The sequence below is a fragment of the Aythya ferina genome (assembly GCF_964211825.1).
Source record: "Aythya ferina genome assembly, chromosome: Z".
NCBI lineage: Eukaryota > Metazoa > Chordata > Aves > Anseriformes > Anatidae > Aythya > Aythya ferina.
Window position 1 is genome coordinate 8977948 of NC_140299.1, and position 24229 is coordinate 9002176.

Consider the following 24229-nt stretch of genomic DNA (forward strand, 5'->3'; position numbering starts at 1 on the left):
CACGCATTTATAGGTTTGGTATCTTGTGCTAACTTTACTGGACTTAAATTGGATCATTAACATTGCAAATTACAGAAATACCACATTGCACTCCCCAATGCCTGCAGCACTTTACAAGTGGCTGGCATGCAATAACTGTTTAACACCAGCTATTAACTGAGGTATGTTTTCAGAATGCTTCAATACCAAAACATTTCCCTCCATATAAAGGTTATATACATGAGGGCATTACACTTTTCCTTTTGTACCTCTGATTATACATCCACATCTCTGAGGACCAATGAGACGTGATTATTTAAGGCAATACAGCATCACAAATTCCTTGGTAGCTGTTTTTAAGAGTCAGTTTAGCAACTGGTGTGTGGCCAAAGCAGGACCTCAAAACCAACCAAGCAACTTTACAATTGTTTTCTAAACGTCGACTTCAGAGGGAGGATAGCCTCAAAATGATTAAAAGAGCCAAGGCTGCAGTGTGTTTGAAGGCTGGGGGCTGGAATAGGTGCCTGGGCTTCTATAGGCACCTCCTACAGGAAACTGCAGTGCTCAGCCGCAGCGTGGCCCCTAAGGGACAACAGCAGGAACTTTTAGGGGTTAAATTCATGCTTGTTGCTAACTTTCTAGAGCTTTCAAAGGTGCGCCCCATTCCTTCAAAGCTTTAGAGAGGCATCATCAAGAGTAAAACTATTTTAAAAAAATTAAACTCATTTAAAAGATGAGTTTTCTGCCAGAGAGGATCTGTGCTTCATTCCCATGAATGGCCTTAATGCCCAGAGAAAAAAGTTGAGAATGTGCAATGTAAGTGGTGCCATGCCATGGTCATGGTCATATAGAGAATGGTTTACTGATCCTCTCATGCCCCTGTCCTCTCTGCACACAGCAAGGCTCTTCCAGCTGTACATGAAAGATGAGATCAAAGCTTGCCCGATGGAAACATTAAAAGCATTGGCTGGTTCCGGCAGGCACTGCAGCGATGAGATATTCCGACAAAAATGTCCCAGCACAACACAAATGACAGTAGGAGAGCCCTGTTCCAGTGATGTAAGTTCTCCAATATCCTGGAGACTGGATAACCACCTTCATAGACAAAATCCTATGTTGCTAGGCTTCCAGTGCCTCTGGAAGTAAGAACAATAGCAGGAAAAGGCTGGGCTGGCTCCACATCCATACCTTTCAACAGTCCCAGGGCTTCAGTCAGTGGTTCAATGTTGCAGTTATGTTTTTTTTTTTTGTTTTTTTTTTTTTTTTTTTTATAGAAAGGCAGTGGATTTTTACACATTCAATTTCTATGTGTGTAAGGTGAACTAGGTCTTGCTTTTTGCTCTGGACTACCCCCAGCACTTTTAATCCATTTCCTCAGAGCCTCTTCTGAGCTGTTTGATTGCTCCTCCTGTTCAGTTCTTCTCCAGCAATCTTTCTTCATTCTGCCTTGCTCTTGCCTCTTTGCTCACCCCACTCAAGGACGGCAGGGATGTCTGGCTGCACAGGCTCCCTGGCTGAGGTCTCAAGTCAATAGGGAGACCCACACATCTGACAACAGTCTGCTGAGGCTCAGCTTGATGTCAGGCACTTCTGGAAGGAAAATGAGATGTGTGAAGACTGTAGATCTTTTTTGTCAGCTTCTGGATTGATGTCTAAGCCACAGGATATCTTCTCCACTGCATACCTACTCTGTGTTTGCCAGATCTTACCTTTCAACTCAAGGCACCCTGGGCGGGCTGCTTGCTGTCTTGACAAGCTGTGCTTTTACGCCTCCAGTTTACTCAGCCTGCACTCATAATCAAGGACAAGGAGGGATTTTGTGAGGGCTTTCAGCAGGGAATCACCGCATCTCCCTTTAGCTACTCAGCCAAAACTGGCCCAGGAAAAGGGAGAAAGTCACCAGCAGGGAAATCCCAAGGGCTCAGCCCCTTGCTTTCTAGGGAAGCTAAAGGTCTGTGAATGGTGCTATAGCAAATGTGAACAGTCAGGATGTTGAATGCAAGTACTGTTGCATCAAAGCCACTTCTGGTGCCAGAAAGGAGAGGCACTGAGAAAGCCAAGCAAAGGAGACAGGCTGCAAAGTAGGGTCCAGACAAGGCCCTGCAGGAGCAGTGTGGAGACCCATGGCTCTGGGAGGAAGGTTTCAAGAGATTTCTCATGAATAATGGATGCCCAATGACATCCAAAGCCATTTAACAAACCTAAAAACCTTGACTCTTCCAACACAACCCAAAAGACCAACAGCACAGACTCACGCACTGAGCGTACCTCTCATGGTGCAGACAGGAGGAGATCTCGGTGGTGGCTACCAGCCTGGCCAGAGCAGAGGACTCCTCCAGCCCATGGTTTCATACCCACCCAGGTATGAGGAGGTATCTCCTGACCCCATAACTCAGGCTGATGGACTCAGGAGCCTGCCAGGTAACACCAACAACTTTGAGAAGGCAGCATGGGCAAGGACTGCTCTTGCCCTCACCTCGCCATGCGTTATTTCAAAGTCAGCAGCATATTGCCCAGAGCACGGCCAAGGAGGCCACTTGCCCATCCTGCAAAGGTGGATCCTAGCATGAAGATCTTACTGTTTTCTCTCCACTAGCAAAGAAAACAAAGCTGCCAAGCAGAGTGCTCAGCAGCCTCTTCCTCTTTAGCACAGCGCTTTGAACTTGTCCCAAGAGATGGTGAGCTCAATCATCAGATTTCCATATTTATAAGGAGAGAGTTTCTGTTTAGCCAAGCTTGTGACAGAAATAACCCCGCAAACAGCAGCAGAAGCAGCAGTACAGCAAACCCGTCTGAGGGGTGGGGATGTGAAAGCCGAGGCAGATCTCCAGCAGCTCTGCCTCGGCACGGCTCTTGAGAAATTCAGAGGGCACAAAACGTTTTGGCTTCTAAAACAGGAGCCCACCTCGCCTCCACACCTGTGTCTCTGTGACTAATTAGCAGCCGGAGGATATGGGTTCTCCTCTGATAAAGCGCTGTTTGGCTCGGCTCTCCCCTGACACGTTTGTATTAGAAATATCTCGTTATGTGACTAATCAGGGAAGTCGAGACGAAGGCACAGGAGCCGACTTAAAGGGAAATTGCTGATTTTTATGAACACAGCTCATAAATTATTCTGCCTCCAAAGGGCAGAGACACTTCTTTCCCTACCTGTCACTTCCGTGGCTGCAGAAGGCCGGGACAGCTTGACATCGCAGCCGGGCCCAGCCTCCGTGAGGTACTCGACAGCCGCAGTGCTGTCGGAGGCTGCGGATGGGAAGTGACAAGTGTGGTTAGGATTTAACCACGTTGAGCTTTGAGCTGGTGGCACGCAAAATGCCAGCCATGTCCCCGGCTGTCCCTTGAGAGCAAGGGAAGATATTTAGCACTGTTATCTCTCACACAGTGCAGCAGCCTAAGCGAGGACCAGAGCATGTCTTAAATACCGAGGTAAACCCAGCTTGGCAGGAGCTGTTTGAAATAAAGGCAAGCAGACAGCATTTAACTGCATGAGGAGAGCGATTTTTAAAGGGGAGATTTGTTTCTCTCCACGTTCCCTGCAATGGAGCTGGTCTCCATCCGGCCCCAGCTTGCCTCCTCAGCCTCCCGTTGACAGCGCCAGAAAGAGATATCAGGCCAGACAGCTTCCGCCTCGCTTCTCCTTTGAAGGCAGCCCCTTTATCAGCCTAAATCAAGCCATCTGTCCCCGGCCCCCTCCGAGGCGATGCAGCAGATTGCAGAGGAAACACCGCGTGAGGTGGGACCAGGAGGTCAAGGAAGCTCCTCGCACGCACAAAAAGCCAAACCAGACCCCCTTCCCCCAGCGCCGGGGGGAAGCCCTTGAGCTGGGAAGGGAGATGAAAGGGTGACCACTGCCGTCAGCGCCCCCGGGATGGGCTCAGACACACGCTCACCGGCCCCTGCTGCTCGGATCCCTCTGGGCTGCTGCTCCTTCTGCTGCGGAGATGTGGAGCAGCCCCAAAGCCCTGCACGGGGGCTCCCAGAGGCTTGCTGGAAGGCAGGCTGCTGCAAGACACGCAGGGCTTTGCTTGCTGAGCATGACCGCCCAAATCTTTTCATTTTGACTTTTTTTTTTTTTTTTCATTTGCCAAATGTCTATTCTCTGGGCCAAAATTCTGCACTCCAGCTAGTTCTCAACCTTTTTTTTTGTTTGTTTTTTAATATCAATATATAATTTAATAAACACAAATATGTTTTATTGTTGGGGTGGGATGCTGGGAATATATTTTGTCACCTTCAGCTAAGTGATAGCCCCTCAGTAATTGCAGGCTCAGGGTGATGAGGTCAGGGGGCTGAGGAAGGGGGGAGCCAGAGTTTGCTGGTAGGACTCAAGCTGGATGGGGATGGGGGAAATGGATGGGATGGCTAGCGAGGAGGGGCTAAAGGATGTTCCTGGACAGGTCCAAGAAGACAATGAAGAGACAGGATGGGGATGGTGAGTGTACCATTGCTGTTACTTCCCCAGCTGTGTTAAGCTCTAAAAGCCCTCCTGCACTGATGAGAAATCAGCAGGATTTAGCAACCTTGCTGTCCCTGTGGCCTGAGCTTAGCTAGGGCTAGTGGCACAGAGCTGAGCGCTCAGACAGCCCTGATCCGTGCTGATGCTGCTGTGCCAGGTCATGCTGGACTCCCTTTATAGCCCATTTTCCTCTGTTAAAACTGCAGGGAACTGACATTACAAGAAAAAAACCCAAAACCAGCAGGGCCGGTTAGCCAAGCTCTGAAATACAGCGACTGCAGACTAATTTGAGTCCTTGCAACCTATGTGCTATAAAACAGTCTTTAATGACACACTCACGTAACCTCTTTTCCTTGGCAATTCAGAGGACAGGACAGACCTATGCTGGAGATGAACCAGGGTTAAGCAACCAGGAAAGAGAAGCCCAAGTACGTGATTTCTTGCAGAAGCTGCAAGTCATGTAGGGAGCAGGGAAACAGAGTGCACAGGAGGAAAGATGATCATGTGGTTATACAATCCAGGGCTGTCCTAGGGAACCAGGACCTTTACTCTTGAGCTCTTACGTGAAGTGTGCCAAGCCTCTTAAACCAGATTTCCCACAAAGGGTCACTAATAAGGTCTCTGTCCTTTCCTGGGCTCCTGGCTTGTAGCCCTGGAGTGCAATTTGCTGAGTGCTGCTTGCAACTGCTACCAAAGTGAGCGGGAGATGTGCTGTGAATAGGAGAAAAGCTATGAATCAAGAGGATAAAATAATCATCAGGCAATAGGTGTGCTGCACCAAAAACCCCAAATGATGTTCTGGCCTGAATTACTGTCTGTTCCAAGCCCTTATCCATCCAGCCACAAAATCATAAGAGAGAGGGATGTGATTTTGAAAGGTCTGGGGGATCTTGTGGGCTGTTTAATCCAGCCCCTCACCAGGCAAGAGTGCTGCAGAGGTAAACAAAGACTTCGTGAAGTGCTCAGGCACCACGTGTCCATCCCAACACCATAGAACAGCCCACAAAATGACTGACTTAGGGGTATTTTGACCTGCTGTGAACACCTAGACAGCCTGGCAGGTGCAATGAGACTATAGCAAAATCCAGAAAGCACTGCTTGTGAACAGAGCGAACCCTGTCCACTTGAACAGAGAAATGGACTTGCTTCTAAACTATTCATAGTTTATAATGTCCATATCAGGAAGGAGGCTTAATGTGGCAGCTTATAAGTAGCTCTGGGCATTCCCCTTAGACATTAACTATCCCCTTCTGTCAGGTGAAGCCTTGTGCCAGTGGGTCCATAACAATTCCACTGTTTTCACTCTCTTACCATCTCTTTCTGGTTCTACAACATCTTTTAGAAGGTGGGTGATCAGAAACAAATGTGATGTCCCAGGCACCGTACTACTGATCTAGAACAGCTTTACAGTATTTTGTCTACTCTCTGCTCCCTGAACTTTTGTTTGCCTTTTTGTTTTTGTTGCCATGAAACTTAGATAGTTTAATTTGAGTTCCCTGCAGTGACACTGAGTTCTTTCCCATGTGTCTCAGCTATCCTCCTTTTCATCTTTCAGAGCGTTTTTGCAAGAGGTATCTGAACCATTACCCCCTTTTATATCTAGGTAGGCTGAGACACAGAGAGGTGAAGCTGTTCAACACAAGAGCAGGAGAGCTGTGTCCTCCCCCCTGCTTTTGAGATGAGCATTTTCATAAACGCATTTCCACCGAATCCACTTGATAGCATGCACCAGAAAGCAGTGAGTACCAATATTACACTTCTAACTACACTGCAGGGGAAGGAAAGTGGTCAGAAGCTGCAGTTTCAGGACTATATTACAGTCCTGAAAAGTGGTTCCTTCCTGCAAGAACTTAATATTAAGCAGAAAATTACATAAACAAATCAAAGTCTTGCAAGCCACATTGTTCCCCAGACATTTTAAAGGTTGGGTTCAGTATACAGGCTTGTTTCTTTTTCTTGTAATCTTCTTTTTCCAGCAAAATGTTTTTTTTCAGAATTGCCTTGCAAATGGCTTCATGCTCTTTGCTCATTCAATTTTCTCAGGAACTTACTCCTTTCTCATTATCATCCAAACCACTGTAATTCAGACAGAGCTCCCCAAAGTGTCAATTATGTCACACATCCCTGATCAACGTAAAGAATCGCCTCCCTACCAAGCTGTCACATCTGACAATTTCTGCTCCCTTTGAGTCTCATTTATATAAGAAGCTCACAATTAAGAGCAACACATGAGCTAAAAAGATAATAAAAATGCACAACTTGCCTTAGTATCTTCCCCTATGGTACTTTCTCAGTTGTAGATGTTGAGGCTAAGTCCACATTTGTGTCTGCTTCTTTTGCTTTGTATGGAGAAGTGGAGACTAGAAATGAGTCAACAAAACAGAAGAATGGGATCTTTTGGAAGGCTTTCAATTTCATTTATAAGTTGCCTATGGAATTAATGCATGGGGAAGCATTAAGACGACCTCCTATTACCACAACAGTCTTTTTAGCTTCATGAGGATAGCTTAGGAAATACACCCAGATACAGGAGAGATGGTTCACAAAACTTTCTGTAAGAAAAGGTCCCTTGAGTCTGGTTCTACCTCTTTGTCTTCATGGCTTTCAATTAACACTGCAGGTGGGCACAGAAAACACTTTCAGCTCATTATTTTCTTTTCAAATACTGGTGGACATGAGGTATTTAGCTGAAACAGCCCTTTGTAGACATCTTAAATTCCATTATCATTAAGATGACAGACAAGGGTACTGTTTTCCTTACCTACTAGTTCCATCTTTTGTAGGGCAGAAGCAGCTTCATGAATTAAGGTTTGCAATGCCTGCGCTGCTGGATAAAGCTATCTGAAATGCACATCTTAAGAGCAATGATTGATTTAAGCTGAACTCGGGCACTTGACTTATGGAGGCACAAATCAGGAATGTTACTGGCTAAAATATCCAGAAGCCTCCCAATAAAATAAAAAATGGTAAATAAATTGGAGTCTCTCTGGATGATCGTTCTCATTATCTGGCTATACACGATAATGAGAGAAGCACTGAAGAAAGCTTGTCATTAGCTGTTAATTGAGGCACTTTCAGAAAGTGCTGCTCAAACCTTGAAAGATGGACTGCCTTTCCAACTGCTACCTAATATGTATGTTAGCGCTGTATTAAAGCAGTCTCATTAGGTCCCTGCCCCCAGCACCACAGCTGAGAGAGAGCTTGCAGATGCTTGAGATGAAACTCACATTTTAAACAGCTCATCTACACAGCGCCTGCCCCCTGGGCATACCTCCAGCACACGTTACCGCACACAGACCCAGCTAAACCTGTGCCCACGTTGCACAAACACAGGTACCTAAGTGCATGGTAATGACCTTCAGGAGAGGCAGCAGAGTCCTGGCCCATTACGATGTATAATAACATAATGTACCGAGGACACAAATCATAATGATTAGCCTGTAAGCTAAGTGCAGCCATCTCAGGACATGATTTTAGGTTCCCCAGCTCTTTACAGCTCTGTTGCTCTCACCATCTCCCCCTCCTTATTCCCAGACCTTTTATTTTCACCCTTAAGTAGCTCATTGTCCATAGCTGGGAGCCCATTAGTTTTGAAGAGGGTTTCACGTGGAGATAATCATTCCTGGGTGAGACACCTCGGTTCCTGTGTAACAGCCAGCTCTCTAACCTACCTGTAACCTGTGCTCTACCCTGACAAAACTTGGAGGGTTTCAATAGAAACTGGCTACATTTCCATTTCAACTCTTATTTGTCTTAACAAATAATGAAGTAAAAATCCATCTTGTCACTATTTTGTCAATGTTTTCCATTTAAGTTACAGGATCACTGTCATATCTGGAAATTCAGCATCATGACAAAAAACTTTTGTAAAGCGCCTGTGGAACATTGTTGGCTTTTAATTGAGGGTTGTGATGTGGGGTGACCCCGAGACAGCACAATGAGGTGGCCTGAGCCCCACAGAACAGGGTCACAGAGACAGAAATAGGGTCACGGCCAGAAAACACCCAGAACAACATGTGTGGGTCATCTGTGCCAGAAGGATCTATAATTTAATTGTGATCCGTGTGCCACCCAGTTTGCACAGCCAATAGGATGAATTTTACATACGAAGGATGACATTAAGATTTCATTATGTTTAATCACAGTATAATCTGTGCCCATGTACCCTGACCCTATTTCTTATGCTTCTACTTCTGCAGTATTTGCAAATATTTGATGCGGAGCAATGCAGTCAACACTGAGTATACACCTGTGCTTACACAGGGAAATGTAATTCACTTGAATTTCCCACCTCAGTCATCTTGGAGTTATCAAGAAGCTGTGAACTATTTCCTGTTTGCAGGAGAGCTAATAGACTTTAACACAGTGAAATTAAATTATTCTGCTTTTACAGTATGTAAAATCCCCGTAGAATTGCTTTGAGCAGAACCTGATATTAAATTGCACAAACAGTACAGTTTAGGGCCATTTACTCCAACTGCTCCAAGGACTTTTCAAATATAACTACTTCCCCAGCTATAATGGGGCAGGATTTGGGGAATTTGTGACTGCTTTTTAAGTCCCTAAAAACATCTGTATGGCTGAACTCCAGTTTGAGCTACTAGTTCTCAGACCCAGCTTTTACATCAAGCAAATTACGGAGGTAGTTGCCTGCTGCCATCGTGCCCATGATAATCCTGAGGTGCTGAGAGTGACACATGCACCCATGCAAAAAGAGACAATGTGTGGCATCTTAATTATATAGGACACCATGCCAAACACATTTTCATTTACAACTATGCACAGAACCTTGAACTAAGACACTTCTGCTCATCCTGCACAAACATTTCAGTAATTGTCTTTTTCCGTCACACCAGTGGGTATCCCATTGCATTAACATGGTATGTTTTAAATTCAGAATTAAGAAGTAGACCAGTAGCTTGTACTGTCGTTTCTACAGAGCCAAGACGTGGAGACACGACAACACAGATGCTGAAGATGCTCTCTGCCCACATTTCAGTTTAACTCCTTGTTGTCTCTACTCCCTTCCACCCCCTGTAACAGCTGCACTATATGGCTTCTCCTGAAGAACATTTCGCAAAGGCCTCCAGAAGCATCCTGGGTCTTGTACCATCCATACAATTTACAGGAGGCAATTATCACCGTGAAGGTGTTTTTTTCCTGCTGCTTCGGTCAGTTTGACGCATTGAGATTTCTACCTTAAAATGACTGGCAAAATCGCTTTCCAATCACATCTGCACAGAGAGCACAAACTAACAGAGGCAGGTGAAAACAAAAGAGAATAGAAAACGACCTGAATCAAGATTTCAGCTATTCAGATGAGCCTCTCACTACGAATGCTATGCATTTGTCCTTCAGCTGCTAGGCTGACAAGTTATTCACCCACAAATCCATGACATTTGCTCACGGTATGTTTTGTGTTTCTTCCACCACTTACAGTGGTGCAGCTCAGCTGGCGGCCCAGGCTGGCACACTGCTTTTTTCCTTGAAAGATGGCAGGAATGGGTTTTCTGGCAGCACGAGCTGCCTTCGCATCTGATCATCTCCTCCAGCCCATGCTACTCACAAGCCCAGAGCCTGAGCAGCTGCTGCATGCCCCAGAGGGAAGTGGCGAGGCTGGGATCACACTGCTCCTTGCACATGCATGCAGCCCAGAGCTCAGTGCTGCAGCCACATCAGCTGCTGGCCCTCAGAGCCAGGCTGCTGCTCCTCGAAGTCTCTGCAGCTGGGCTCTGCTGATTCACGGATCCTGCTGTCACAGCTAAGGGAGGGTGTTGGTGTAACTCATGTCACATTCAGGATGACTGTCACAAAAACACTGCAGCTGAAAAAAAAAAAAAGCAGTCTCTTTAAGTATAAGACTCCTACAGCTGTTAAAGTCTGGGGGGTGAGTAAGAGTCCACGCTTCTCTGCAACGTGAGGACTCATCCCTGCTTCAGAAAGAAGAGATTGAATGTTACCTGAGCAAGCTTGGCATGTTATATGCAAACAATTACATGGTCCAAAGCACTTTTTAAAAAATATATAAACTTTCCTCACTGGACGCAATGGAGGGAAGACAGTTTCAAGTTCTGACACGAGTGTCTTTGACATAACCACACAATACCTCCCTTGTAAAAGCCATTTCCAGCTGGAAGAACTTTACATTTCCATTCTGATTTCTCCAGCTGAACACGTTGCACCAGAGCTGAGATTTAAGGAGAAAGTGAATACTTTTGTTCCTCTATTTTAGAAGAAAAATTAAAGAGTAGGTGGGGCAAGACTTCAATGCAGAAGGACTGCAGCAACACTACATTACAAAGGAAGCGACAAAGACTTCCTCAAGCACTGTCAAGATAACTGGATTTAAGAACAACAAACATGCCACATCAGGATGGAGGAGGCTGCTTTTATCCCAGCCAGCGCGAGAACCATCTGTTAAGACATTCACTTACATTGTTGGTGTAACAATTCCGCAGCTGTTCTCCATAAATTAAAAAGGAAGTACAAACCTAGAGGAATAGCAAGTGTTTCAGTAATGGTCAAACAAACTATTTCTTTTTGTTGCATTAAAAAAAAAAAAACACAACAACCCACAACCAAGGTAAATGCCACTGGCAAACTCCTTTTCTTTCCCAGAAGAAAAGAAGTACGCACTTTGCTTTAATTCAAAAATCACCAGCAGCATTCTACATCTTAAAACCAAAGTGAATTCATTTAACACATTTTATCCTGTAACATTATTTGAGAACTCTATTACTGTATCGATCCCTGTCTGTTAAGTATACTTTCCAAACAAACTATGGATCCACTCATAATGAAGGACCCTGAATATCATCTTACCTGCAAACAGAGAGGGAAGAGAAATGAAGCAGAAGGAGGATCTCCCACTTCTTCCCCAGCAAGATAGCTGCTTATCTAGAGCTCTTCAGTGAAGTAAAAGCTCCTCTCCTGTTTCTTTTCATTCTAACAACCATGGCAAGCTTCATGCAAACTGGCACCTAATCAAATCCTAAACCGTAGGAGGACAAGATGTCAGTTTCAATGTCCCATGCCCAAGCCAACTAACATGATTACTGAAGACCCTATTCAAACCATCTCCAAAGGCATCTGAAATGCCCCTGGCTCCCAGTGCAGCGAGCAGATGAAGAAGAGGCTGCATTCAGACCGCTGGCTCCAGATGTCAATCTCAGCGAGCTTGATGACTTCGTTTCAGAAGCCAGGACTTCGCAGCTTTAGCCAGCTGTGAACTGTACCCTGCTCTCTCAAACCCAGATCCATGTGGCCTCGATCCCTGCCTGTTCCTGTATAGTTTTAGCTCTGCTGCAAAGAGCAGGTTGTTTCTTCCTGTGCCAGCTGTGGCACTACCACTCTAGTTCCTCCATGAACACTGTGACCAGTTGGTGATGGCTGAAGATGTGCCCTACAGTCTTAGATCAGTACCATCAGTAAAGTGGTTTGATAATGGAGCAAACCTGGACCATCAGCGTGTAACTCTGCGTAAGGAAAGGGATTAAGATCCAAGTACAATGGTGGAACACCAAGACACTAAATTACAATTACTATTATCCAACCCTGTACAGAAATCTACATATATATATGTAATTATTATTTTTTTACCCTGCAGGTACCAAAACCGCGACCAAAACTAATTAGATGTAGCCCTTTCAGGAACATTACCTAATGTATCTTGGTAAGGCAGAGATAAATTATTTTCTATTCAAGCCTGGCTAATGTGGAAAAGCCTGAATAAGTTCAAAAATAATAAACATAAGAGAAGGTGATAACGACATTTTTTATTTTTAAACTAAATTGTTTTGCTTTTAAGAGACTGTCCTCTCAACTTTATGGACTCACAAAACGTTCCTGGACATGTAGGCTCACCATAAACCGTAAAGGGTAGGGCTACTGCTCCAGGCTAATAGTGTAATTTTCCACTGGATGGGTTTCATTTACAATTTACCTATTGTATCTGGAAGTCTAATTGTAGCCAAGTACATTTTCAGGCTGTTCAAGGTGTAATAAAGAAGCCAATAGCTTAGAAAGGAAGCTTTAACTTCATAATTAGAAACATTTGCTATTTCAGGTGGCTTCCCCCCAGCATGTTTATAAGTTCCCTATTATACCTTTCACTGTGCTGTAAAAATAAACCATGACAGACCACAGAGTGATTCACAGTACAATAAGAAACACGGAGGAGAGAAGTTACGCAGGAAGTATCTGAATAAACCTAGGACAGCAGGGTATCTGGGTGCTCATAAGCAAGGAATTCTGCTGCAGGAGTGAGGACAGCAGAGCTGTCTGCATGCTATTCCCCAGTAGCCCTTTTAACACAGGGTGACAATGGAAACCAGTCCCTGTTTCCCATATATGAGGTGTGAATAGATTTATTGGTAGATTTCAGAGGCACTCACAAATGCTGTGCATTGTTAGCCACCATCCCACCTGAAGCTGGCAGCTACTACCTGCTGGAGCAGCTAGAGATGCTGCTCTCACCACTCCACGGCCCCAGTTAATCCTAATTATACAGACCCTGCCGGCAGCAATCCCAGCTCTCCTAGGAGAAGTGACTGATAGCAGCCTGTAGTGCTCAGGGGCAAATCAGGCCATCCTTAAGAGCCATTCAGTCCCTCCAAGCCAAATGCTAACGTGAAAACAGATCTATTGCTAGTAAGGAACAGAAAGTTCACCATCCTGGAGGAGGGCCAACAGCTGCTTTCCTTTGCAGCTAATGGGTTAGCAGAACTTGGTTTTGATGAAAATCTGTAGTTTCCTGTCAAAATAACAACTGCATTGTAATTATTCTTGGTTATTGCCTTTGCTGGACTAGAACTGGGAGTTCAAGTGTGAGAGGTTTTCTACCATCTCATCAATTCTCTGACTCCATTTGCCTCCTTGAGAAGGAATATGAAAATCATGCTAGGGAAGACACAGAAGACAGGAACTTGAATTTAAAAAAGCCAAGACTCAGTTTTCCAAGATTAGTGGAAGACAAATAAATAGGTGGTTTAACAAAAAGATAAGTTTGTTTTAGCTTTACAGATGCCCCCAAACTGGGTATTACAGAGCAATGTTGACTAGCAAGCATTTCAGATCACTGCACTTTCTGCCTTGTAACAATCCAAGTTATTTTTGCTTTAAAATTTACAAGACCGTGCTTGCCTTTCCAGAATATTCATGCAAGCACTAGACATCACTACTTCTAAATACTCATTTCTTCCCCTGCTAGCACAGACTGGATGCTGCTGCAAGCGTCGTGACTGACATGGGTGATACAGACAACTCCTCCTGAACAAGAAGTTTTACAAACACCTCATAAACCATCGGATACCATCTCTTCCAAGAAGCTGTGTGGCTGCAGAATGCTCTCTCTGCATTGCTATGAGCTGTGCTGACAACAGACATCCACCTGGGCACACACATGGCCAGCACAGAGCACTGGGAGCACAGCAACACACAGGTCATGCTGGTGAGGCTGCACAAAAGTTCAGCAAGCGTAAGGACACAGCTTGGAGGGGCTTTCCTTCCCTTTTGCTGCAATTTTTTGGATGTTCTGTAGAGGTGGTGCATCGCTGATGCCTGGCTTTGTAGCTTTTATCAGTGCTGAGATTTCCATGCTTGAGACAACACGACTCTGCAGACCATAGTATGCTCACAGTCCATCATGAAGAAACTTGAAGAAAACTCTTCTCTTTTAATGGCATTATTTGAGATTTAAGCCAGTGCTTCTGCAGAGTGTTTTACAGAGTGTTTCTGCAGTGTCAACTGCCTTGCTACGCACACTTAGCATTGTCAAAACAAAATTACGAGAGAGAAGAGAATGTAACATCTAAGATGACGTTCTTTTATTATACGAGAAGGTGAATGGCTCTATACAACGGACAAGCAGGACAAAAAGGGAAGGCTGTGCAAACAGCCAGGGCTTTTGCACAGCATGGTGTTGTGGGCTTTCTCCACCGAGGTGTAAACACCCACAGCACTCCTAGGATGCACACCAGATAACATTCTCCCAAATACACAGGCTTCCAGAAAATGAGACTCTGTCTCTCATAAAATACTCTTACATCACAGAATAGGTTGTGTTGGAAGGGACCTTAAAAACCACCCAGTGCCACCCCCCTGCCATGGGCAGGGACACCTCCCCCCAGCCCAGGCTGCCCAAAGCCCCATCCGGCCTGGCCTTGAGCACTGCCAGGGATGGGGCAGCCACAGCTCCTCTGGGCAGCCTGGGCCAGGGCCTCACCACCCTCTGGGTGAGGAATTTTGTTATAACATGACTAGCTCTGTGATGAGAACAACATCCCACATGCCTTGCCGTGTTTCTATCTGCTTTAAGACATCTCTGCCCACAGCAGGCCCTGCTAACACGTGCAGAGCAGACTGATCCACCCACAGCCTGGAGGTGTCTATATCTCACCTGAGGCTCAGATACACAGTACTCATATACTCAGAACAGCAACCGCCAGGCCCTCCATGATCTAGGATGTGTATCACACTGAGTAGCATCTCTCCAGTGCAGAAAAAGGATTTGGTTTACTACGGCAGCACAGCCCAGTTTGCTCGCTCACTCAAGTTCTTCCTGCATTTTCAGCTGCCCACAGTCCTGAGCATCACCTTCTCTCTGCCATACAAATGACCTCTGCCGACAATCAGCCACGTGTCCCAAGACAGGTGTGTCTGCTCTGAAGTGGTTTATTTTATGCAGCCATCAGGTTAAAACCTTTCAGCAAGGTCCTCCTCTATAGCAGGAGGCAGGTGCTCGCTGGAGCTGCATTCTTTGGGAGGGAGCATCTATGTCAGCTAACACAGGGGCAGCTTTATGCCTGTGGTGCTGCTGTCCTCCTTCCCATCCGAGGCATGCTCTGACAATTTTCCCACCTCTGAGCTGGCCACGGTGCTGCGTCACCACACCAGCAGGCTCCTGGTTCATCAGCAAAAAAGAAAACAAAGCTTTTCTAAGGCTGTTATTCAGGTTCTTCCTGAGCTTATCTCTGAGTCCCAGAGATAAAAGAGAAAACTTAAAAATAAAAAATAAAAAGTAAAATGGTTGCAGATAACATTGTTGTGCTAGCAGACTCCAGCTGACCGGGAAGAAAGGATAACTAAGCCATTTGAGAGTTAAAATCATGTCACTGAGCCTGTGGAAAATGGTTTTAGGGCCATAATACCCCGGCCATATGGTAGGCAACAGACACCTAGCTATCTCGACTGCAACTGTTTACAGAAGCTTATGGGGAGGCTGGGGGGTGGGAAGAGAATTTCTTAGGATCCTGTGCTATCTTTAATAAGATTCCCAGGCCTAAGGTAGAGAAGAAGAAATGCAGAGAAAAGAAGTGGCAATGCTAGAGACAGACTAATTTTAGAATCAACCACACGCTGCTTGCTTGCAGCTGGTGAGTGACCTTTGCATTATTCACAGCTAGCAGGAAACTCCAATCTATGCTAATAAGCAGAATATTGCTCGCTCTTCCAATACAGCTTGCTTTAAAGGCTTTCTTGCACACAGTCCTCAGCCATTTTCTACCTGCTTGTTCTTCATGCTGCATGGGGCTCCCCTCTCAAATAAAAACTACTTTGGAGTTTGTTAGGGGCGTGGAGAAAGAGGAGTTCAGTTCTTCACCCTTCACAGCTATGCTGCCACAGGCGTTTCCAGATGGCCACTGCTACAAGATACTTGCTTTGAGCCAGGGATTCACCCCAAATTTGCTGCAATGATTTTAACAGTGGTGTATTTTATGGATGATTAGAGGAAGACAAACGGGGTGCCATTTGTTGCAGACACACACTCCTCATTAAACACAATAATGGCTTTACACAGACGTGACTGGGTTTCTAGATTTAGCTGTAACCTGCCAAAGTATAAATTCAAGCTTCTGTTTTCAGCCACAACTAAGCATTTAAAAAGGAAGCTGCAGCACAGGGACAAATCACTGTCTTCAGAATATAACCAGTGCAAGGAATTAGTCCTAAAGAAATATTCTTCTGATCCTCTTCAGTGCTGCAGAAGCACGCCTGTGCTAGGTGTTGAAGTGCTCTCCGCTTGAGCAGCAAAGCCCTGTCCCAACTAAGGGAACGAGATGCTCATGACCCTACTCACACAGCACCTTTCCTCCCTGCATGCCCCACATGCATGAGGATTACTGCTGTCCTGAGAGCTATGAATAGTCCAACAGAGGGCCACCACGATAACCAAGGGGCTGGAGAACCTTTGCTGTTCAGGGGGGACAAGAGGAGGCTCAGGGGGATCTCTGTAAATACCTGAAGGGAGGGTGCAAAGAAGATGGAGCCAGGCTCTTCCCAGTGGTGCCCAGTGCCTGGACAAGAGGCCACGGGCACAAACTGGAGCACAGGAGGTTCCCTCTGCCCACCAGGAAGCACTGCTGTATTGTGTGTGTGACAGAGCACCAGCACAGGCGGCCCAGAGGGGCTGTGGGGCCTTCCTCCTTGGAGATCTTCAAAATCCACCTGGACTGGGCCTGGGCACCCTGCTCTGGGTGTCCCCGCTAGGGCAGGGGTTGGACCAGAGGGACCCAGAGCTCCTGCCCACCTCAGCCATTCTGTGAGAGGTGGCTGCACTTCTGCAAAAGGGAAATCAGTGTCACTACAACAAGAACCGAATGAGTTTCTCCAGAAAATCTAACCAGGCAAAATTGTACAGGTATTTAACAGCAAACAGACAAGCAGAAGTTAGCAGAGCATCCAGTACCTCAATGACATTTTCAGCAGCAAACAATGATGCTGGAAATCTAGTCGAGGTTGCACGCAGCCATTCGCATTCTGCAACAGCCACAGCCCATTCCACACACAATCTCTAGTCACTCTTGCATCATCTGGGAATACCAAGCATCATCTTTCATGCCCTGGCCATCCCTTATCCGAACAGGCTGCTGACTACAAATACCCCACTGCTTCTCTTTGGGCTGCTGCATCTCTGCTAGCTGCTAATTCGCAGCGTGCCTTGCTGGGGCTGTGAGTGTGCATCCCTTCCCTTTTACTTATTCTGGCTAAAAAGAATCAGTGACCTTGGAGGTCATCTTATCCAACACCCTGCTCAGAGCTGGTGCCCTGGAGCATGTCCAAGCAGCTTTTGTACATCCCCAAGGATGGGGACTCCACAACCTCTCTGGGCAACCCGTGCCCACCCTGTCAGAACAGAGGATGCTTCTGTTGCCTCAGACCGCTTGTACCTCAGAGATGGAGGTGAGCAAGGACTTGCCCTGTTTTACTGAAGTGGAGAGCTGCTTTGCAGTGGCCACAGGTGAAGATTTCTGCTGCAGTGTTAAGCACAGGAATCCTGGCTTACGCTGGGTCTGAGGCTTTCAGATCCCATAAGTACACATTTTTCTTCTTTTCTAGGAAGATGACGTTTAACCAGCTAGGGAAAACAGCCAATTATACATTTCCCTGCAGGTCATAACCATTGCTAGAAATTCTTAATTAAGACATTAGAACTCATTTACAAAAGGGTTATTAACATTTTTAGGACCAGTATCTGCAGCTTGCCAAACAGAAGATAGCCTGAAACACTGCTCCAGAGTCACCAGAACAGAACACCACAGCAGATTTTACCTCTTTTACATTTGGATCCTTTTCCTTTTTCTATTTGTTTCAGCTCACATACATCAAGCTCTGGAAGGAAGCACATAGTTTGCTGAAGGTAAATTCATCTCAGGTTGTTTTTTGTTTGTTTTTTAAATAATTAATCGAGCTTTTACACCTGCAGCCTATCGTCTATCATTGTATTTTGGAAACTATGTCAAGGTGTTTACTGTCCAAGACAACGATTTGAAGGCTTTGACTCATTTAAGGGCCAGTGGCTCCAACTGACTATCAAAAAGCAAGGGCAATTAGATTAAAAAAGACTTGATAATTTGCCAGTTCCTTTCATGAGATTGACCCTAGCGACTCAGTGTTGTAAGGTACTGATGAAAGATGGCAGAGCTTTTCACCTTGGTCCCCTGCTTTACCTTGTAGGTTTTATTAGCAGCCGTTTACATAGGCTGACACAGAAAGATTCAGCAGCCCAGGATTCAGATCTAGCAGACAGATGACCATACCTGCTGGAAAAGCTCACCTCCCATATGAGAGCAGGTAAGCCCTGAGCACTCTGTTCCAAAATCAGTGGAGCACAACAGCTAGTTTTGTTAATTTTTTTGGCTAACTGTGCTGCTGGTGGGCTGAACAAGCAGCCACAGAGGTGCTGTCTGCCTGCAGGCTTTGGGCAGCAGTGCCTCACTTCACATGCCCTAACTCCTAATTCCAGCAGCAGCTACAGCAGACAACACACGGACTCTCCTTCAATCTCCTGTCCCAGCTCTGGGCTTTTCTGAGCCCTGTATGGGCTCCAGAATGACTATGCTACTCCACTTGTTCCAGCACTCTGTCCCATGGAAAACAATCACCTGAGTTTCTGCAAGCTTGCTTCCTTTCTTGAAGGTCAGACTGGTGGGCAGTCTCCAAGGGGGAACAGGTTTCTGGGAGAATGAACCTGCTCTGTGGGACTGAAACATGGCATCCCCCCTTCTCTCCCTTCCCCACTTTCCTCAGGCAGCTCGGAGGATGCTGCCCTGCTCTGGCTGCACACAGTCAGCAAGAGGGACCCCAGGAGGATGAGGATTCCCAGATAACAGCAATGGACGTTTTGTAGCTCCATCTGAACAGAGCAACATGAGTCTCCCCTGCACTGCAGTATTACACACAAAATCTCAGACAGTGGGTAAAAAAGCCACATCCACCAAAACCTCTTCCTTCCCCTTTTGAATGAGAAAAAGCAATTAGCGGTTGGCAGAGCCACCCCTAAAGCTGCAGGCTGGTGGCAGATAGAGCAGAGAACAGTTTGCCTGCACAGGGACACAGTGCAGCGAGCTGCCTTCCCTGCAGAAGGGGCTGAGCAAGCCAAGCTCACGGTGCCAGAGCTCAACCCATCAGCACCACGTGCAGCACAGCGACTGCTTCCAGTCCACGGCATTACCATCTCTGCTGACCACCTGCACTCCACCCACCTGAGCCCTCAAGCTGATTTATAGCCTGGAAATGTTTAGGACCTCCTCCTCGTCCACCACAGGAGGATGTGTTTGTGCACAGTTCCCAGGGCATGAAACACGCCAAGAGCATTTCGAGCACTGCGCGCAGCAGCAGATGGCCTGCACGGCGCCAGGTGAGGGGCTGCGCTCGCGGCCGGCTGCACGGGCACTGGCAGAGTCCGTGGCAGAAGACTTCGTGCAAGGGCATTGTAAAATTGCTATGCTTTGCCCCCAGAAAATCACAGCTGCGAGTAGGAATGAATTTGTATTTTGACTCGTATTTTGAAATGAGCGTGTGTAAGTGAAAGGTGGAGCCCTGCTAATGAAAACGGAGCGATGTGGGACTTGAGTTGCTGCACTGTTACCCAAAGACAATCATCGTGTGATGGACAGCTAATTCATTTAAAGGGTCTGAGACATCAGTGCAGGTTTCTCCTGTATAGTTCTTCTCCCAAACAGCTTCCATTCAATCTAAAATTGTGTGGGAGAGGAAAAAGCCAGCATCATTGTAACCGAGGCTTTCACAGAGCAATTTAATCTGTTGCTTAGATATGTTTTTCATTTTCTGCCTGAAAGAAATTGCAATCTATCATTTAAAGTAAAAAAAAAAAAAAAAACAAAAAACCCACAGCCAATATACAGAGGAACATTGGGCTACTGGGGACAATAGGAGATGCATCAGAAAAACAGGAATGGAGAAGCCAAAGCACAGAGTGGAAGGAACAAGCTTACATGCTCACAACATGATGAAAGTTAAAAACAAACAAACCCCACAATGTTCAGAGGAATCTTTCTAAATCATTTCATATAGTCCAGACCCCAAACACTGGGTGTCAAAGTTCACCCTTCGTTAACACGCCTTGTACCTTACAAGTCATCATTCTGCAGGCTGTTAGCTTGTGCTGAACTGCAGCCAGATTTTTCTATAAAAACGAACCCTTTTGATTTCCTTCAAAAAAAAGTGCAAGGCTGTTCTCTGACCAGCAGCACTAAGGAATCTTGGTTCCTCAAAGATGTTTCTTTGCAGCTGCCACACAGACCACAAGATGAATCCTGTCTGTCCTTATCACACCAGGGAACTCTTTTGTATCTCTCTCCTACTGCTGGCTTTTGCAGAGCCTGAAACATGGGATGCTAGTTATCTTTGGAATAAAGCTTTAAAACTGGCTTGTACCAACTAACAAAAACTTATTTCTGAGGAAATGGACAGACATCACCATAGCATAACCACCTGTCCTCCTGAAACCAAACTGCTATGGATGCAGGATCTGCACTTCAAGTACTACCTTACAGCACACCCCCGTGTTTCTGTGAGCTGCCGAAAATACACCAACATTCTCCTGTGGTCCACAGAGGCGCTTAAAAGCAGCACTTACCATAGCTAAGAAAAGGGGTTAGCCGGCAGCATTCTGGGCCTTAACCTGCATTTTAACCACAGTGCATTTCAGCATTTACCCCTAAAGCCGAACACTGAAGACTGAAATGTAGTGGGCACGCTACATTTTGTGTACATGCCTCAAAAAACAGGAAAAATTACAGAGAGGTTTTCCAGAGTCAGCTTTCTTCTCCACCCCACACATGTAGTAATGCTTACATCAAGACACAACCTATGTTAAAATCCTTTTCTTCACACTCCGTGATGTAGAAATGCAAGTTTCTCATTTCCAATTAGATTAGATTCATTAGACACAGATGTGCTTCTTCCAAACCAACTCAGGCATTTATAAGGGTCAGCCACCATGGTGTTCTGGTCCTGCAGAGAAATTAAAGCATAGCTCCACATTTGGAAACCAATTCTAAAAATATCCTCGCTGAATTCAAAGTTAGCAAGTCTCAATGGCCCAGATCAAACACGCTTCACTTCAGTTCTCTAGGAACATTTTATTGGTGAGCAGTGCACAATGTAACCCTGTGGCAGGATCCTTTCCCTCACCTCTAATTAAAGGGTTGAATGATTTTAATGACTCACAGCCATACCCCACCAACACAGAGGATCACTAGTGCCACACACAGGGTGCATAACATGGCCTGTTTGGTCTCCATTATGAGTGTTGCTGCATCAAGCAGAGAAGTCTGATGTGACCATGTTGATCTTGAATGAGCTACTCTTAAAAGAGCATCTTCACACCAAGGCAGGTGAGAGTTAACCCAGACACAGGGAGAAGAGAAATAGGACAGTCTACATCACAGCCCTTTCCCCCCAGTTCCCACACAGCACACCATTATGTCTATTGCAGTGCTATCAGAGGGACTTTCAGGAAATCTCAGCCTATCCTCCAAGAACTGCAGTAAGCCAGGACTGACACACTTTACAGCCTGAGACTGAAGCTCCTGAACGAAGACTGACTGTATAATAATACAAAGATTGTTAGCCCATGGGCAGCTATTTCAAGGAAGAAAGTTTATCTTCCTTTTTGCAGTGATTTCACGAGCAGACATTCTTCTACGGCAAGAGAAAAGACAACTTTATTAGAACAGCTGAATCTCTAGCAATAAGCTTTACAAAGCATCAAGTAGTGTAAAACATTTATTAACCAGACCAACAGAAACTAAAGCCAACAGAGCATATTGAAACGCAAGGCTCTGTACAGTTTTACAGAACATTAGAGTGGAGACAGGGCTGTGCTGTACTGACACAAGTGTATGAAGGCACAGGGCTTCACCAGGTTAGAACGACTTTGTGCACAGAACCAGCAAGGGAAAAACCCTCTGTGCTCCCGCCAGTACATCCTTTGCAGCCCTGGTTGCTTTCATTGCTCTAACGTACGAGGTGAAGATGCACAATGAGTTTGTGCATTAATCTTTGTGATTTATATCCTTACCAACATCAGTGACTTAAAAAAAAAAAAGTACTGAACATAAATTTAAGTCACTGACTAACTTTGATTTTGTGCACTAGTTTTTTACTTTGGTGACTGGCCTCTTTTTTGAGTTAACTTTTAATTTGCAACTAGATCCAGTCTTGTATCATAGTTACTGCTTTTGCTCCCAATAACAATCTGCATACATACACCCATCTTTATGCTTACCCACCCTCTGGTGTCATGAGGAATTAATCTGATTCTGGCCCCTCCTCTCCCCGCCAAATTCCTACTCTTCTGCTGAAACTGCACTTGAATGGAAATCAGAGCTCAAGTGCACAAACCCAACCGTTAACAAGCAGTGAAGATCTTAAAAACAGAATATCTGAGACTATAAATGCAGATTTTCTGTCAATTTGTTGCAAAAGTGATTCAATTTCTGACCAACAAGATTTCAGAACAGGTCTGCCAAAGACCTCTGTCACAGCTGAAGGAGAAATACACTTTCTTCCCTTTTTCTAACTCCCAACCAATTTCTCAATTGTGAAATTATTATTCAACTAGTTCAGTTTAATAACCTGAAAATCTCTCTCATGGCCCTGAAGAGATGATTACCGAAGAATCTGGGGCTTCGTACAGCAAACCTGGGCACCAAGTTTTCATCCAGTGATTTCTCCTTTTCACTAGTTCAACCATGAAGTGATGATATCACATTCTTCTGAATGTTTCATTTGCACAGCAGCAAGTTTCTTTCACGCAGGTTCTTCCTGAAATAAATGGTTGTCCTGAATCTTTAAAATAGATGATTGCATACTTAACTAGTTACTTTAGCCAGTGAAATGCCTGGCAAGTTCCAAATGATACCTTCTGACCACCTGACAGACATCACTGGGCTGAGACTGGAACAGCAAGCAGTAATATCATAATCTAGGCTTCTCCAGTAAAGCAGTGTTTCTGCACATCTCAGTAATTTCCCTTCCACTACACTCCCAACCATTTCTCTCTCTTCCCTTATCTTTTTATTACGCATTGTAAAGTCCCAAAACATTTAATCTCCTGCCACCTGCTCCCTTGCCATGGATGCTTTGCAGCTGCTCTGAGCTCTACAGCGCTTGTAGTCTATGGCTGCCAGGAAAGCAGCTAAAGATAAAAGAAAAAGCACACAGTAACCACTACATTCCCCATTTCTACAGTAATATTCCAATAAATTTTCTTTAAACTTGGGTATAAGACTGTTTCTCTGCTGAACTCTCTTTCACACTGGAAATATAGCACAGCTTGGAAAAAGAAAGTTCAAGAGGAACAGCTAACCAAACATCTCTGAAGCCCTGACACATGTTGTTCAGACTGGCATAGGACAAGGGTAAGTACCTAACTAAAATGCTACTCTCTTCCAGCAGAAGAAAGCAGTTCTGATTATCCATAGACACGATAAGCAAACAACATGCAACCTTGAGTATTTGTAAGAAAAACAACCCTCTCCACTTTTGAATTCTGTTTTTTACAGGCATGTGTGGAAAAGTGCCCTGCAAAATAAGCAGGTGTCCCAAGCCAAGAGTCATTCATACTTTGAGTGACTTATCTCCCCATGAACTTACTGACAAGAATTCCCCAAAGTGCCATTTAAAATTGTTGTAACTTGAAACAAGGCCTTTTTATGCTGCAAGTGCTTTTGTCCTCTGACGTGTTGACACTGTGAAGGGGCTGGCCTTTGCTGTGCAGACTACTTTGCAGGAGCATAAAAGAATTGTCTAGCAGAAAGAGACCTGTGCCCCTACAAATTCTGAAGAGGGAGATGAATTTATGCTGATGTTTAGAAAAGAGGTTGGTGCTGAGAGAACCACTGCAGTCAGCCACAGCAAAATAGCACACCCTCAACACACAGACTCCAGTATTACATTTAATATTCCCTGGGAAAGCTCCCTCCACCATCCCTGCCAAGTTTTGGTGGCAGGTTTGTGTCTACCGGTTTCAGAAATCCTGATGTG

The 24229-nt window shown here is 45.3% G+C and overlaps 1 protein-coding gene across 6 annotated transcripts in view; it reads right to left on the minus strand.

Annotated features, from left to right (window-relative positions):
• FAM219A (family with sequence similarity 219 member A) overlaps positions 1-24229 on the minus strand; it is a 99898-nt gene that overhangs the window by 55627 nt on the left and 20042 nt on the right. For 2 of the 6 annotated variants that reach the window (XM_084505056.1, XM_084505055.1), the window contains exon 2: positions 22857-23008. The exons of the other annotated variants lie outside the window; for them this stretch is intronic. In XM_084505056.1, the coding sequence (XP_084361182.1) occupies positions 22857-22937 (81 nt within the window). In that variant the 5' untranslated portion in view covers positions 22938-23008. The remainder of the gene's footprint in view (positions 1-22856; positions 23009-24229) is intronic. 6 annotated transcript variants of the gene reach the window in all.